Source organism: Hydra vulgaris, chromosome 05 (assembly GCF_038396675.1).
Source record: "Hydra vulgaris chromosome 05, alternate assembly HydraT2T_AEP".
In the NCBI taxonomy this organism is placed as follows: domain Eukaryota; kingdom Metazoa; phylum Cnidaria; class Hydrozoa; order Anthoathecata; family Hydridae; genus Hydra; species Hydra vulgaris.
This window is the reverse complement of record NC_088924.1, coordinates 36052501-36069105: the sequence shown is the minus strand read 5'-3', so window position 1 is coordinate 36069105 and position 16605 is coordinate 36052501. Positions and strand designations below refer to the sequence as shown.

Below are 16605 nucleotides of genomic sequence, written 5' to 3'. Positions count from 1 at the left end.
ATAAAAAATAATTTATTAACTTAACATATAAAAACTTAAAAAATAATCAAAAAATGCATAACTAACACCAAAATATTTTAATCCACATTTACATTCTTAGGAATCAAATTGAAGAACGAAATATTTTAATCCAATTAGCTTGTATAAAGCAATACACTGTGTGGCCCCTTAAAAACTACATCCACGGCATTGCATTAAAAAATGCAAAATAAATATTTTTTAGTGATGTTTATTAGTTTATATTGCATGGGTGGATTAAAACAGGTCTAGCAAGATGATTGAAAAACTAAACTTAAACTATATTTATACTATGATTGGTAATACATATATATATATATATCTATATATATATATATATATATATATATATATATATATATATATATATATATATATATATATATATATATATATATATATATGTGTGTATATATGTATATACATATATATAATAATATATATATGTGTGTGTGTATATATGTAAATAATATATATATATAATAAGATATATATATATGTGTGTGTGTGTATATATATATATATATATACATGTGTATATATATATATATATATATGTGTATATATATATATATATATATATATATATATATATATATATATATATATATATATATATATATATATATATATATATATATATATATATATATACAGTGCATGTGATGAATAAAATCACCCAGCACGATATTTTGCACCCATAATACTGAAATACGTTATCAATGAGTGCGATTATGCGCGCTCCGCATCAAGTCTTCAAGAGCAATATTCAAAGTTGGAAATTGGTTGCCATGAGGCCATACATAAATTGCGTATGCAAGTATGGGGAGGGGGTCACTCCAAAAATTTCCTTTTTGGAGTTGAATCAACATGCTTGATTGCAGACATTCTAAACAACAGAAACATTATTAATTTAATTTAAAGATAAATATTACTTTAAAAAACAAATCAAAAAGATTAGGAATATTTTTTTTATTTACAAAAGATGTGTGAAAAGTTAAAAACAATAAGGCAAAAGAACCTTAAGTTTTTAGAAAATTTTGTTGAATAAAACTTTTGATTTTACAAAATTCAATTAAGTTTTAATTTTTCAATATAAATTTTCTATTCTCATTGGGACGAAACGTTTTGAAAATAGTAAACATTCCATTCTATCTGTTAGCAATAATGATTTCATAACTTTTCATGCATTGTTTGTACAAAATAGAAAACTGCTTTCTAATTTAAACTGAATGCGCTATTTAATTATTATCAAGTGAATAATATTTTATATACTTGATTAATATTTAATAAATATATAATAGACTTATATTATTATAATATATATTAGTGTAAGTAATATATACTTATACAAATATAATATATAAGTAACTTATATACTAACAAATATTTTGAGAAATGCATTGTGAAACTAGTGACGTAACACTTTTTCTTTCGTTGTTTGTGAGTGCGCTTCCAAAAGTTTCAATTCAAAGTTACATAACAAATATATTTGCTAAACGTATTGTTTATTGAAGCTTTTTTTTTTTAATTTTAAGTTGTGTTTAGCTTTAACTTTTTTAATAAATAGACTTTAATATAAGCTTAACTGATTCAAAGATACCAGTGAAAGTATTTAGTTTATTAACTTATATTTGACAAAAAATATTTGATATTCCAATGTTTTGATGTTTTAAAATTTTAAATATAATAGTCATTAATTAAGAGAATATGATTGAACCTGTACGAAATCGAAGCTTTAAGTGAAGTTTTAGTTTGATAAACTTTTTACGCTAGATATTTATTTATAAGATATTTATAAATATTATGCTAGATATTTATAAATATTAAGCAAAACAATTAATTTTTTAACATCTAAGTTTGAAATTTTCATTTAAGTGTTGCAAGTTTTGATATTTTATTAGATGGACTTTTATGCAATTCCATGTAAAAGTTCTAGTTAAGCAAAGTTTTTTGTCAAATGGACACTAAAAAACTATACAAGTTAGAGAATGTTTTGACTTAACCATGATTAAGCGGATAATATGATAAAGTTTAATTGGAAATTTTAAAAAAATACGCTAGATTTAGCTTTTAAATAGAAGAAATAAATCATTTCCAATATGAATTTATATTGCATAAATTAAATTCAAAGTGCACCACGCATAAATTATGCGTGGTAATTATAATTGCCTCCCTTATAATTGTCTCCCTTGCAAGTTCTTCAGATGAGCGCGATATTTTACTCTCGTAAAAAAACTAGCAAGCGCTATTTGTTGCAAAGGCAAGTATCAAAAAAAATTTTTTTTCAGATACCTTTGTACCATTGTTGTTTTTTGGATTTTATATAAATTTTTTAATCTTACTGGTGTGTCTTCTCTTATAAGTAAATATTAATACTTTAAAATAAATTGTAAAAGTATTTTTTTGTGTAGGATATAGTCTGTTGAGGTTCATCTTACTTCACACTATATATACATATAAACATACATATATAATTTGGAAAAATACTTAATACTTGTAAAACAACATAACTCACCATAGCAACTGCTGTAAGCCCACCTGGAATAAATCCAGAATAAACTTTATTTAAAGGTGATTTTATGAATCCTGTTGCTTTTGTTGTACGAAAATCTCCATATTTAACAGGACAATATCCCAAGCCAACCTATGCATAATAACTGTGATAAAAATAATAAAAATAAAAAGCAAATATTTAAATTGGAAGACTGTATCATAGCTATGTTTAAAAATCATTCCTATAGAAAAAAACTCTTGATATAAGTGGCTATCAAAAAGATAATGGAGACATTTGAATAAAAGATTATCAAAAAACCAACTTCAAAGGTACACATTTTGTCAAAACATATTAAAGAATAAAAATTTTTTTTATTTTTATTGGTTAAAAATATGACAGAGAATTCAAATTCTGTGAAGTTTTTATTTTTAACCCAGACTCCTAAAATTATTTATCTCTTCAAATAATTGTTTAGAAAAGCTTTAAGTAAAGCATTTCCCTCATATATTCAAATCAACACACGTGGTATCAATATAAAAGAAATCCTCTTTTATTTTATATTTAAACAAATGTGCTAATGGTGAAGAATAATAAAAATTGAAAAAAAAGATTGTGATATGGTATGTTAAGTATATGTGACATATACTTAACAAAGTATAAAAATGTGACATACATGTAGATTTTATGTACCATAAACAAAGTAAAAAAATAAAAAACAAAACAAAACATTAGGTAAAATATTTATAAACATACTTCTATTTGCAGTCCAATACTATTCAAGAAACTTGAAACAGCTTTTCCAGCTGAACTAGAATCTGCCATTTTTTCTAAAACTGAACCATATGACTCACCATCAAAAGAAAACCCAAATGCAACCTTAAAACAATATGTAACAACTATGTGTGTATGTGTGCATATATATATATATATATATATATATATATATATATATATATATATATATATATATATATATATATATATATATATATATATATATATATATATATATATATATAAGCAATTCTGCATAAGTGATAGAAATGACTTAAAACTTTTCAGAAATAATGTTATAAAATTAATAATAAATAATAAAAAATGGTAACAAAAACAGTCTTAAACTTTTTTCAAACCAAAACTTTTACTTTTTACCACTTCTGAACAAAACAACTTTGTCTTAATGCAGCAAACAGTGTGGTAAAAAAAAAAGCATTTGCTGTGTGTATTTAGCACATATTGATATTATGTTCTAAGTTTTATAGTTTTTACTAGAAATTTAACAAGCATTTTTAAGTACTTTTTGTTGTGACAGTCATTACGACTGTCACAACATAGATATTAGGATTGGATATTGCTGTTTTTTAATATTGAATATTGCATGATGATTGTAACACAAAATCCAATATTAAAAAACAACAAATAAAACAATGCAATCAATGATGTAAGAAAAAAAGTATAAATGATTATTAAAAACCATGTAAATTATGTTAAAAAAATTCAGTATAACATCAATGCTCTCAATCATGGTTTTATGATAAGAGATTTTTAACGCATATAAAAGTCAAAACACGATTATACAACCCTTACAACTTTAAAACTATACTATGGTATGATAAAATGATTTTTATAAATAACTTTTTTGCTAAAAGTATTTTAAAATAGTTAAAAAAATAGTTATGGAGTTTAGTATGTGTTTTCATAATTTCTTTTTTTTCCCTTTTTCTCGTGGAATTGCCCATATTAACAGTAGTTATCCGAACACATTTAAAAAAAAAAAAAAGTAAACAAGTTTCAAAAAAAAATATAAAAAAGTTTATAATTATTATGAAAGCAAATTTAATCAAAAATTAAAAAAAGCAAAAAAAGACTTTTAAAGACTTGCATCCAAGATTTAGGTTTATTGGTCATTGAGGTGAGGATAACTGCATTGGAGATAAAGTGGCAAAGGCAATAAGTGCGGTAGACATAGGTTGAGACCAGCTGCTTAAAAAGATACTCATTAGGGGCAATTTTCTTTTGTAGACTAGACCATTGCTTGTCAAAATTAGGACTTGAGTTGAGGTTGAAGTATTATTGACTTTTGGAATAGGTATGATGTTTGCATAAAGCCAATCAGATGGTACAATGAATTTGCTGATACAATGGTTAAAAATTATAACAAGGGCTTCAACTAGTTCAAGACGTGCCACATAGAGTAGTTTGCCAAATATGCTGTCATGACCGGCTGTTGTCAATTTGACAACTATTCCATCAACAATGATATCAAACTATGCATTTTTTTTCTTTTACATTAAATAAGTAAATAAACAAAATTTTAATTAATAAATGTTTCTCTAAGTAATTAAATTTTTTTTACTTTTTAATATCTAGTTGGACCACCTTTAGCTTTTTTGACTTGAACAACTCAATTTTGCATTGATTCAACTAATTTCTTTGTATTATCTGGATTGATTTAAGTCTAAGCTTCTTGGAGCATAATCTTTATCTCATCTTTTTTTTTTAAACACTGTGTGCCCCTTTTTTAATCCAGAATGGCCCACAGGTGTTTAATTGAATTAATATCTGGTGTTTGAACTGGCCATTCAAGTAACTAAATTGGCTACTGGATAAAATATTCTTTTGCTTTCTTTAATGTATGCTTAGGATCATTGTCTTGTTAGAAGATAAATTGTTTTCCCAATCACAACTTTTTAGTTAAGGCCAGAATATTTTTATTGAGAATGTTGACATAAACCTCAGAGTCCATAATTCCTTTAATAATCTAAGGTTTTCCTGTTCCATTCCAAGCCATCGATCTCCAGACCGTAACATTGCCTTTACCAAATTTTACAGCTTATTGATTGCAATTGAGTGTGAATGATTAACATTTTTTTTTTCCATATATTTTGAGCTCCATCTGACTTCACAAGATTAAACTTTGAGTCACAAGTCCACAAAAAAAAAAAAACTTTTTTCCATAATGATACCTGAATATTTACATACTTTTTTAGCAAATGCTAGTCTTCAGTCTCAATGTGTTTTCAAAGAGAATGGTTTCATGGGTGAAACCATTCCCTTTGAAAACTTTTTCGAGAACTCTTGCTTTAAATTCACTCTCTTTCAATTGAATTCGAATAGTCGTGCACTCTTTTTAAACTGATTTCAAATAGTACATGGTCAAACTCTTTTTTAACTGATTTCAAATAGTAAAAACTCTTTTTAAAAAAGGTTTGACACTTTTAAGGCTGATAAAAACCAATTTGTCAATTGATTCTAGAAGTCATTTTATGCTTAGCTCTCACATATCAATATATTCATAGTAATATATAGTTTCATAGATCTTTTCAAATATCTAAACATTTTGTACTTTTTAATCAGATCACTGATATTTTCTAATACCGTTCGACATCTATTCATTCCAGTTGCTTTTTTTTATCAGCCTAAATGTTTTACTTTTCTTGAACAAGTCGCCCCATCACAAGTCGCCCAATCACAAGTCGCCCAACCAAGTTGAGCTTGTGACTATTCCTTGATTTTGACTCCTTGACTCTCTGATACTTGATGATATCAATTGTAAACCAAATAAATTTGAAAAAGAACAGTCAATTATAATCGGTTACTCACTATTCAAAATGTTTCTAAAACTATTAACTTGAATCCTTTTTTTAATGATCGCTTTCAAATCTTTGTTTACAAAACAACATGTTCAGATAATAGTTTTTCGTAGAGGTTTCAACACTGCTTAAAGAGTCATTAAATTTTAACAATGTAAGTTAAATCAAATAGTTTTTTTTTCAACCATTAAAAATTGCAAATAAACTTGCTTTCAGAATAATTATAACAACAATTATCTAAATAATATTTTTTTCTAAAACAAACTGTTTGTAGGCTGTTTGTAGTGAAGTCTTTTTTTACTGCAGTATGGAGCAGGCATAAATTGCGGGGTAAAGCATAAATAGCAATGATGTTTATCTGACTGGATAAACTAGGTATTGGTGCTGAGCCTCTTTAAAACGCTGGTAATAATAAACACAATTCTGAGGAGACGTTTATTACCACCACTACATTAATTATGATTACACAAAAGCAATAATGTTTTTTCTTTATCTTATATCTCCTATCATTTTATATTTATTCATGTTAAATATTGATATATCTATGATATGTATATTTGTTTTAAAGTAAGTTAAACTTTTGTATTTAAAGAAAATTTATGGTTAATTATGTGTTCTATTTTAGTTTAGGTATACTTTAACGATAAAATTACTGTTGACTATGATTTTTGTATAAGTGTGACTATGATTTGTGTATAAATATTATTTTTCTTCTTAAAATAAATCTGTGTTTAATCTGGATATCTGTTCGTTTTTCTCTTTATTTTTATTATTTGTCCTCCTTTATATAAAAAGTTTTTTAGAATAGAAATGTTTCATATTTCTCCGAGGGCTTTCATTGCTCAGTCTAGTTCAAGCATTGCAGATGACCTGCAGCAAATAAAAAAAAGTTTATTTTTTACAATACTTTTTGTTCGGGTATTTACTTCTCTGACTGTATCTGTGTGTATGTGTGTATTAGGGCTGCCCTAAAAACAATTATTTTGAAAATATTTGCAGGCACCCTATAAATGTACTTATATAATGAAATAACACTAGGTTTAAAAAATTTTTGAATAAGAAATATTTTGAACAGTAGCGCATGACCCCAGAAAACATCAGACTGGTCCCTAATATTATCAAATACTAAGAACCTGTCTTATATTCAAGGGTTGCCCCTGAATATATTTTTTATTCAAAAAATTTTTAAATCCATTATTATTTTTTAATTATTTGTTATTATATAGAACACACTTAGGGGGCAAGGAGGTGCCATCAGATATTTTCAAAGTTGCTTTTAGGGCCACCCTAATGTATGTTTATATATGAAGACCTCAGTGGAAAAACCGGCATTGTCACATTTAAAAAGTACTGAGAAAGTATTTATTGATCATTAATAAAAGTCTTTATTTAAAGCAAATGAAACTAAGCAATTTAAAAAAATTTATATTATAATTATTTTATTTAAAATTTATTCAAAACAAAACATTTTGTAATTTTTTATACAAAAATTTTTTTTTCTTTGCTTTAAATAAAGACATTTATTAATGATCAACAAATACTTTCTCAATACTTTTTAAATGTGACAACGCCGGTTTTTCCACTGAGGTTTTCATATATATATATATATGTATATATATATATATATATATATATATATATATATATATATATATATATATATATATATATATATATATAAATATATATATATATAAATATATATATATATATATATATATATATATATATATATATATATATACATATACATATATATATACATATATATATATATATATATATATATATATATATATATATATATATATATATATATATATATATATATATATATATATATATGTATATATATGTGTATATATATATATATGTATACATATATGTATATATATATATATGTATATATATACATACATACATATATATATATATATATATATATATATATATATATATATATATATATATATATATATATATATATATATATATATATATATATATATATATATATATATATATGTATATATATACCATAAAATCGCCTAAGTTCAGTTACCATGTAACTTTAGTCATTTAAGAAAAAATATAAAAAAGCATGCAAAACTCAAATTTTGCAAACTTTTTTTTCAATATTTGTTATTACTTCATAAACATAAATCTATAAAAAAAAATTAATGTTTATTTGCAATCTACTGAAATAATTCTTTAGCAAAACAACAATTCAAAAAAAAAGCATACAATTAAAATCTAAATTAAGTCTTTTTTTTATTATTATTATTCTGATTCACTCCCAAAGTATTAAAATAAATTATCAAATTTAATCTCATTATTATTAAGTATCACCAAATTAATTATATTTACAAAAAAAAATTAATTTTTGAATATTAACTTTTTTTTTTGAATATTAACTTTTTTTTTTGAATATTTTGAAATACTCTAAATTCGGTCATTCATGAATAAACGACAAAGGAGACAATTAGCAGGAATGTTACGAAATGTAAAAAATGTGACTTTTTGAATATGAACTTGTATTGCAAATTTAAAATGTATTTTTAATGAACACACACCATGGTATTTTATTTAAATAAAGAACTTGTTTATAATTTCAAAATTAACCTGTTTTAAAATAAAATTTACTGGTCAATATTTAGGTCATTTTTGATTTCAAAAATTACTGGTAAATTTATATTACTGATATGAACTAATTACAAAACAATTTATATTGCAACGCACTGAAATAGTTCTTTTGTAAGTTAATATACCTATGCCATCTATGGATTTACATGAGAAAGCACAAATGGCTCGTGGTTTGAAGGCTGTGGAGGTATGAGTAAGAGAAAAGCAGCTGTAACATTTGGCTTCAAAAGATCAACTTTCATCGACAGAAGTAACAGCAAGCATACTAAGTTGAGCAACAATATTGTAGACATTTTAATAAAAATTTTAATATTTACAAGTGATATTGGTTTTAGTTTGACTAGACTTGAAATACTGTGTGTTGTTAATAACTGCTTGGTTAATTCAAATCAAATGTGTTTTGATGGCGGCAAAGTTACACTTGCAGGGTATTATTCATTTATTAGATACCATTGTGATAAGCTATTGCTCATAACTTCAAATAATATGCTGCTAATGCCAGACGTAAAATGTTGACTCAGCCAGGCAATATTGATCAATGGTATTTATTAAAATTATATTTTTATTTATAAATGTATTTTATAATAAATTATTTTTTAACAAAAAAAGGCGCAATTTTTAAAGGTAAAATTCAATATGTTTGTAATGTTTACAAATTGCCGCTTTTTAATAACTCTTAACTTATAGGATTTTAATGACCTACTTTATAACTTTTTTTAAACTTTATCAAGTTTGCATAAGTTTCTGATATGTACAATATACATGGATTTGCAACTAAGTCATTCCACATTTTTAATTGCGATGAATCTGGGCTTCAATGTGATCGAGGCAAATTTAAGTTAGTGTGTCAAAAAAGTTCAAAAGGGCCTAAGAAACTTTGCAGTAGCAACGAAAAGGCTTCAATCACAATTCTTGCTTGCTGTTATGCTTTTGGGACATTCTTGCCTGTTTAAGGTTTAAGTTTTATTTCAAGACCAAGGCTAATAATATTTATGATGAATTTGAGTATTTATTTCAAGAAACATTTAAAACAGATGTGCAAAGAATCCAGAAAACTTGGGATTTTACAAACTATTTAATTATTAGAATATTAATTCTAATTCAGGACAGGCCAAATAGTGCTACCTATGGTGTCATGCAATCTGGCTGGATGGAAGAACTTGCTTTTGTTGGATGGTTTGAAAAGACATTTGTTCCACATTAGCTCAAGCTGGAAGGTTCCAAAGTCCTTTTTCTAGATGGCTACGCCTCACATGTAATGCTAGAACTAATTCAATTAGCAAAAGAGGAGAGTATTATTTTTTTTAAGCTACCAACTCATATATCTCAATTGCTACAGCCTTTGAGCCTTGATGTAGACGTATTTAGGACAGTGAAAAGTAAATGGCGCAGAATCCTGAACAAACGTTTCATTCAAAACAGTTCAAAATATCTTACAAAACCTAGCTAGCCGGGGTTGCTCAAATAGCTAGTTGACCAAAGCTCCTTAAGCAAAAATGTTTTTTTCAGTTTCAAAGCAACATGTATTATTCCATTGTGTCAGGAAAAAATAACTAATGAAAAATTAGCAATTGGATAAATTTAAAGTATTCAAGTTTTACCAACAGTCTATACATTTCACTGCAATTCTAGAAATTCCTTCCAGTATACAAAAGCATAGAACTTTAAGAATGCAAACTTTTTCCAACTCATTAAAACAAAGATTTTCTTTAACAATCTGCACAACTGCTTGTGAGCATTTAAAGACATCAATTTTAAATGTTTTACATGCTGGCATGCCCAAAGCTTCCGTTTCAAAGTCAAAGTTAAATGTTCCTACATCTCATGAAAAGTAACATGATGACATCTGAAGAAGCTTTATAAATAAGAAGAACGAAATACAAGTAAGCTAGTAAGTAGTATATTAGTAAGTTAGAAAGTAGTATATAAAACTAAGTAAGCTAGAAAGGTTACAACAATTATAGATGCGTTGCAAATCCTGTGACAATTGGTTGTGTGGATCTTGATGTTCTACATTGGTCAAAAATATATGTAAGAATTGCCAATAAACATACAAAGCTCATTTAAAGCAAAGTAGTATTTTCTTTTGTTAATTGAAAAAACCTTTTTTAACTTAACTGAAAAATATATTTTTAATTTTATTAACCAAATTTAGTAAAATAATTGACTAATTATAATAAAAATAAAAAATGATACTATTTGTACTTAAAAGGCCCTTTTTTTTATGTGCTCCTTTTTGTTTTCTTTAGCGCCTCAAAAGACTTTCTTTTTGAGCCTGGGACGATGCCCTCCTTAGTTACTGCTATTACATGATATTATAGCATCATAACAATAAAACAATATTTAAAAGTTAGATTTCATTATTTGTGACGTTAAGTTTGTGATGCGTTATTAGGAATCATATAGCAACCGAACTTATAAGACAATATTGAAAGTTCGGTCAAAGTAGATGTTTTCATTTGACATTAAATATTGAGTACATGTTTTTATTTTCATTTTTTTATTTTATAATACCAATTATCAGTATAATTGTCTGTATATTTTAGCAAAAAATTGAAAATTTTTCATTTATACGTGATAAATGAATGTTCAAGGCTTAAGTGACCAAACTTAGGCAATTTTACGGTTTATATATACATATACATATACATATATATATATATATATATATATATATATATATATATATATATATATATATATATATATATATATATATATATATATATATATATAATATATACTATTACATTTTATGTTTTTTATATAAATTTACATAAAATTTAAAACTAAATATATATAAATAATATTTTACTTTTTTATCCCATCCAGTGTTTATATAAACAATCTCAAAGTGTAATGGCACCCCATTGAATGTTTTAGAAACAGTTATGCGAAATGGTGCAGTGAAATTATTAACGAAATCGTAACCAATTTGAGGCTGGGTAAATTTGGTTTCCCAAATGCCAATATTTCTATAAACACAAACAAAATCATAAAACAAATATATAAAAAAAGAAAAAATCATCAATACATTTAATTGCCTTATAAATACATTTGGCATTTAAATTGAAAAATTAATGAGCTGATAAATGCATTTAATTTGGGATTTCAGGCATTTTGTGTGTATTTTGATAATGCATTAAGCAATCAAATGATTTGCTTTTAGCTCAACATTAAAGAGTAAACAACTAGCAGCGAATTTTTTTCTAAAAAATTAATTATTCTTTTATATCATCTTTTAATTAGCCTTGCTTTTTTAAACTTTTTTTTGCTTTTATGGCAACATTTTAGTTTTGTCTGATATTATTTCCTGATCATTGCAGATTTATGGGAAAACTCATAAATCTGCAATGATCAGAATATAATATCCAGTCTCTAGTAAATATTTTATCAATTGTTTCTGGAAATAATGGATAGGTTTCTTATTATATATATATAAAAAAAAAAGAATGTTTTTACATTACAAATTGTTATCAACATCCTGTAATTAATAAATTAGTAAATTACAACATGTAACTTGAAATTCAAAAAAATAATTATAATATGTTTAAAAATGATTAAAATTGATTTGAAAATTCATATTTTAGGCTATTTAGAAAATTTTAAATGTTTTTTTTAAATGTTAGTAAAAACGTTTTTGTTAATACTATCACTATGATAGTATTAACAAAAAAATCATCATGTAGTTCTACAATCGCATTAAAATTAAAAAAAAATTGAAAGTGCCATAACCCTAATGTACACATCATTGAAAAAAAAATTTTTAGAATTGATTAGCGCTTATTAAGAGAATGCAATTTAAAAATGCTTAAAATTCAATTGTTTATTAAAAGCAAATTAGAATCAAAAATATTTACTTTAATGCTTTGATTATTGAAGCACCTTGACCTGCAATTTCGTCTGGAATATTTAGAACATTCAGAAAACTTTGTAAAGTGATTGAATCTGTTTTTCCAAGCATTGATGTAGCAATTTGATTTGTGACATTGTTAAATATAACACATTTAAAAACTGTTGGACTAAATAACAAAAAATTTCCTTTTGCAAGAAAGCTCCAGAAAGTTCCATCGGAATAATATGTAAACCTGAAAAAGAAGTAAAAAGTTAAAAAATATAGTTTGCAGCACGTTTTAGCTAGCTATACTTTTATGGAAGTTTTTGGTTTGGGCAGCTAATCTATCAATTAAAAATAAATCTTAAAGCTTTTTAAAACTTTTGTGGATTTCTAAATTAATTTAAAAACAAAACTAAACATTAAACATATTTTATGGTAAAAATTAAAAGCGATATATATATATATATATATATATGTATATATATATATATATATATATATATATATATATATATATATATATATACATATATACACATATACATATATATATATACATATATACACATATACATATATATATGCAGACAAAAAAATATATATATATATATTTGTGTGTGTATATATATATATTAGGGTAGGTCGATTTTAATTCCGCAAATTGTGTAATATTGCAGTAGTTGGAGACAGTTAAAATATGATTACTCTCAAAATTTGAGAGATTTTGGATAAAGAATCACTTTCAGATTTAAATTCTAAGATTTGTAGGATGATGCGAAAAAACAACTTAAATGGCGTTATATGCAAAAATTGACGTTTTAAATATCTTCATATTTAATTGTTTTTTAAAATTAACTGTATTTCTGAATGATTTAAGTTTATAATAATTTATAACAATTAAGCTAATTTTATAACAACTTGTTAACTATTTGAAGATTTAAATAGTGAAACTTTTATTCTTATATTTACATAAGAATATCAAAATAAACATTATTTTTACAATTTAAAACATTTTGAACATGGTTATATATATTTAGTAAAACATTTTCAATTAAAAAATATCATCATAAGAATGGGAATAATGCTCCTTTGAAACACATGGTATACCCATCTTCCTGCTAAGTAGTTTAGTCAAAATGCAGCTGTGTCGATTCTCGAATCCATAGACATATTGGGATGCTTCCGACACAAGTTTTACCACTTGCTCAACACTCTAAGAGTAAGATGGAAAGTCAGGGATTTCAGGTTCAACATTATTGTCAATCATATATTGGATTTGCTCAATTGAAAAATGTTGTGTTGTCAGGGGCTCCATAAATTTAGTATTGATGATGTCAACCAATTCATACCAATGATTAGCATTAAAATTAATTTCCAGAATTTTCTTCAAATTTACTTCCAAACTTTTGTTGTTTACTCTATAAATATAAATTGAAGGCAATTACCACATTTTATGTGTCTTTTTTTAAATTTATTTTAGTTAATTATAAAAAAATACCTTTGCCTAAGAGCCAGTAAGATTTGAAAACCAAAGTTTTGTATATTGCTGTCATTATTTTTTAGCATGGCATAAAGAATATTTTCAGGTTTTAGACACAATGGACTGTTTTTATTTATTTTTTTAACAATATGTTTAACATCATCAAAGGAGAGACTATTTATTCTAGTAATAGTAGAAAAAATAAGATGTGGGGATTCGTGAAATTTTGAAGATATTTTGATTTTCGAACCACGCTGAAGCATAAACCTGAACAATAAAGTATACAAGTTTTTTTAAAGAAACGGTTGGTTGATTGTCTCTAGTATACAAACAAAGAAGGCGAATAGCTAGTGTTAACCATCTTGCATGGTTAAGCGGTCCAATTTTATAGGCAGCCCATTTATCAGAAACTTTACCAATACCTATTCCTTTGCAATACTCAAATAAAAGTCTTTGATCGCAACTAAGGTCTGTTAGTATTTCTTCTGGAATATATCTATCTACATTTCGGTTTTCAATACATTCAAACAAAACTTGATTTCTATACTGAATATTTCCAGCACATCTTTTGCCAAGTAGACCACTGAAGCTTCTTGGTCCAGTTGTGTCACCATCAAGTTTCACAAAAAGAGCTCATAACAGAAGGCGCATCCAATTAGATGTAGTTTTCTTTTTAAAAACTCTTCTAGTTTTACCACTAAGCCACTTATTGGTCCAGTGTTGGTAGCAGTATTATCAAGAAGAACAGCTTGTTCTTCTTGATAATACTGCTACCAACACTGAACGTTTCAGTAGCAAGAACTAAGCCTGTAGTACCAGCGACAGGAATCGTCCTATGAGTCAAATAATTTCCACTCGATTCTCCATCTTCATAAGTAAATGTGAGGTGATGTTCAGGTTCATTGCATTTCTTTAGTACTTCTCCTTGAGTTGAGTTTATTACTTTACTTGTTTTAGTTATCTGATTGAGCTTGCTATCAACCCCAAGACAAATTAACTGTTTTTTTTGTTCTGAGTCCACATCTTCACTAACGATTTTTACTTTTGACTTGGCCTTATCTAATTTATATTTGTCAATTAAAATATCTTTTATATCAACATCATTTTTTAGGAGATATTTTATGTCATGTAGTAAAGCATTTGCAAGGGCTGCACCTACCTTTGACGAACACTCGTTTCTGACTAGTTCCATTGCAAATCTTGGAAGCTTAATTAAGTTGTATTTTCCAATAGGATTATTTATTGGTTTCCATTCATCTTCATCCTAAAAAAAGTTAATAAAATAAAATACTTTTTGTTTCATCTACTACAAATTTTTCATGTATTTATAAAATATTTACCTCCATAATGGTTAAACCACTTGTTTCTTCAATTAAGTTTACGTGTGGTATGAAGGATTCATCTTCATCAACTAGCTTATGAGATATTTTCTATTGTCCTTTATCAGGTCTTTGAACCCTTTTGACAGAAAATCTATCAACGGAAGAAAGTTGATATGCACCTTTTGGACCAATTTTTTTCCTCTGATCACAAAGATAAGCTCTGTCTTCAAGAGGTACGTTATTACTTTGAGAGCAAAGGCATACAATATGTTCTTCTATGCAATTTTCTTTATTACATGAAACTTTTTTGTCATTAAAGGGAAACACATCTAATTAACAGGAACACGCAGAAATATCAAAAAGTTTGTCTAAGTTTGCATCAAGATTTCTTTTAGCACTTGCTTTTCCGTGCTTGTGATTAATATCCATAAAAAGTACAAGAAGATCTTTAACTTTTCTATTAATAAATTTGTATGTTATAAGATGTAAACTTGGGTTTACTGTAGCCCAAATTGATTTTATGTTATTGCTTATTTGCTGAGTCACTAATATGATATCTGCATTTGGATTTATATGAACAAGGTAGTAATAGTACTGAATAACCTGTCTAAAAGTGCTTGGATCTGTTATTGATAATTCATATGGGCCACCACAATGTTTTTTTTCACTTTTCATCTGTGTAATTGTAGCCTTTACTTTTGGCATTTCTCGTGGACTAATTATATATGTAAACTGTATTAAAGTATAACACTTAGAGTCATGGGCAACAGCGTGACTTTTTAGTGGGGTGAAAGCACCAAAAAAACATAAAATATCAAAACTTACCATTAAAAATCTGCTTTGCTAAAAAATAAAGAAATAAAACCCTTTTGAAAAATTTGAGGGCCTATGGCCCTCTCATTTTTTCATTAAGGAATTGAGTAAAACTATTAGTTCCTCCAACTAAATTAAGTAAATCCATTAGTTCCTTCGAAAAGTTGCAAAACAAAAATTATTTAATATAAACAGGTAAAAACATTACTCTTAATATAATAATCATAAGTATAAGTACCTTTGATATTAAAAGATTTCTTTAATTTGCGATTTTTTTTTTGAACCTACTTTTAAATACTTTATATTTAAAACGAACTTTTAAATACAAACAAGATACAATACTTTTAAATACAAATAAGAACTTTAAAATACAAAAAAGATTTTAAAATTAAAATGCGTGT

At 25.6% G+C, this 16605-nt stretch overlaps 1 protein-coding gene across 2 annotated transcripts in view; it reads right to left on the bottom strand.

Annotated features, from left to right (window-relative positions):
* LOC100201520 (uncharacterized) overlaps window positions 1-16605 on the bottom strand; it is a 112417-nt gene that overhangs the window by 57823 nt on the left and 37989 nt on the right. For both annotated transcript variants that reach the window (XM_065798046.1, XM_065798047.1), the window contains exons 9-12: window positions 12612-12839; window positions 11567-11726; window positions 3269-3391; window positions 2537-2665 (exon numbers count right to left, since the gene is read on the bottom strand). In XM_065798046.1, the coding sequence (XP_065654118.1) occupies window positions 2537-2665; window positions 3269-3391; window positions 11567-11726; window positions 12612-12839 (640 nt within the window). The remainder of the gene's footprint in view (window positions 1-2536; window positions 2666-3268; window positions 3392-11566; window positions 11727-12611; window positions 12840-16605) is intronic.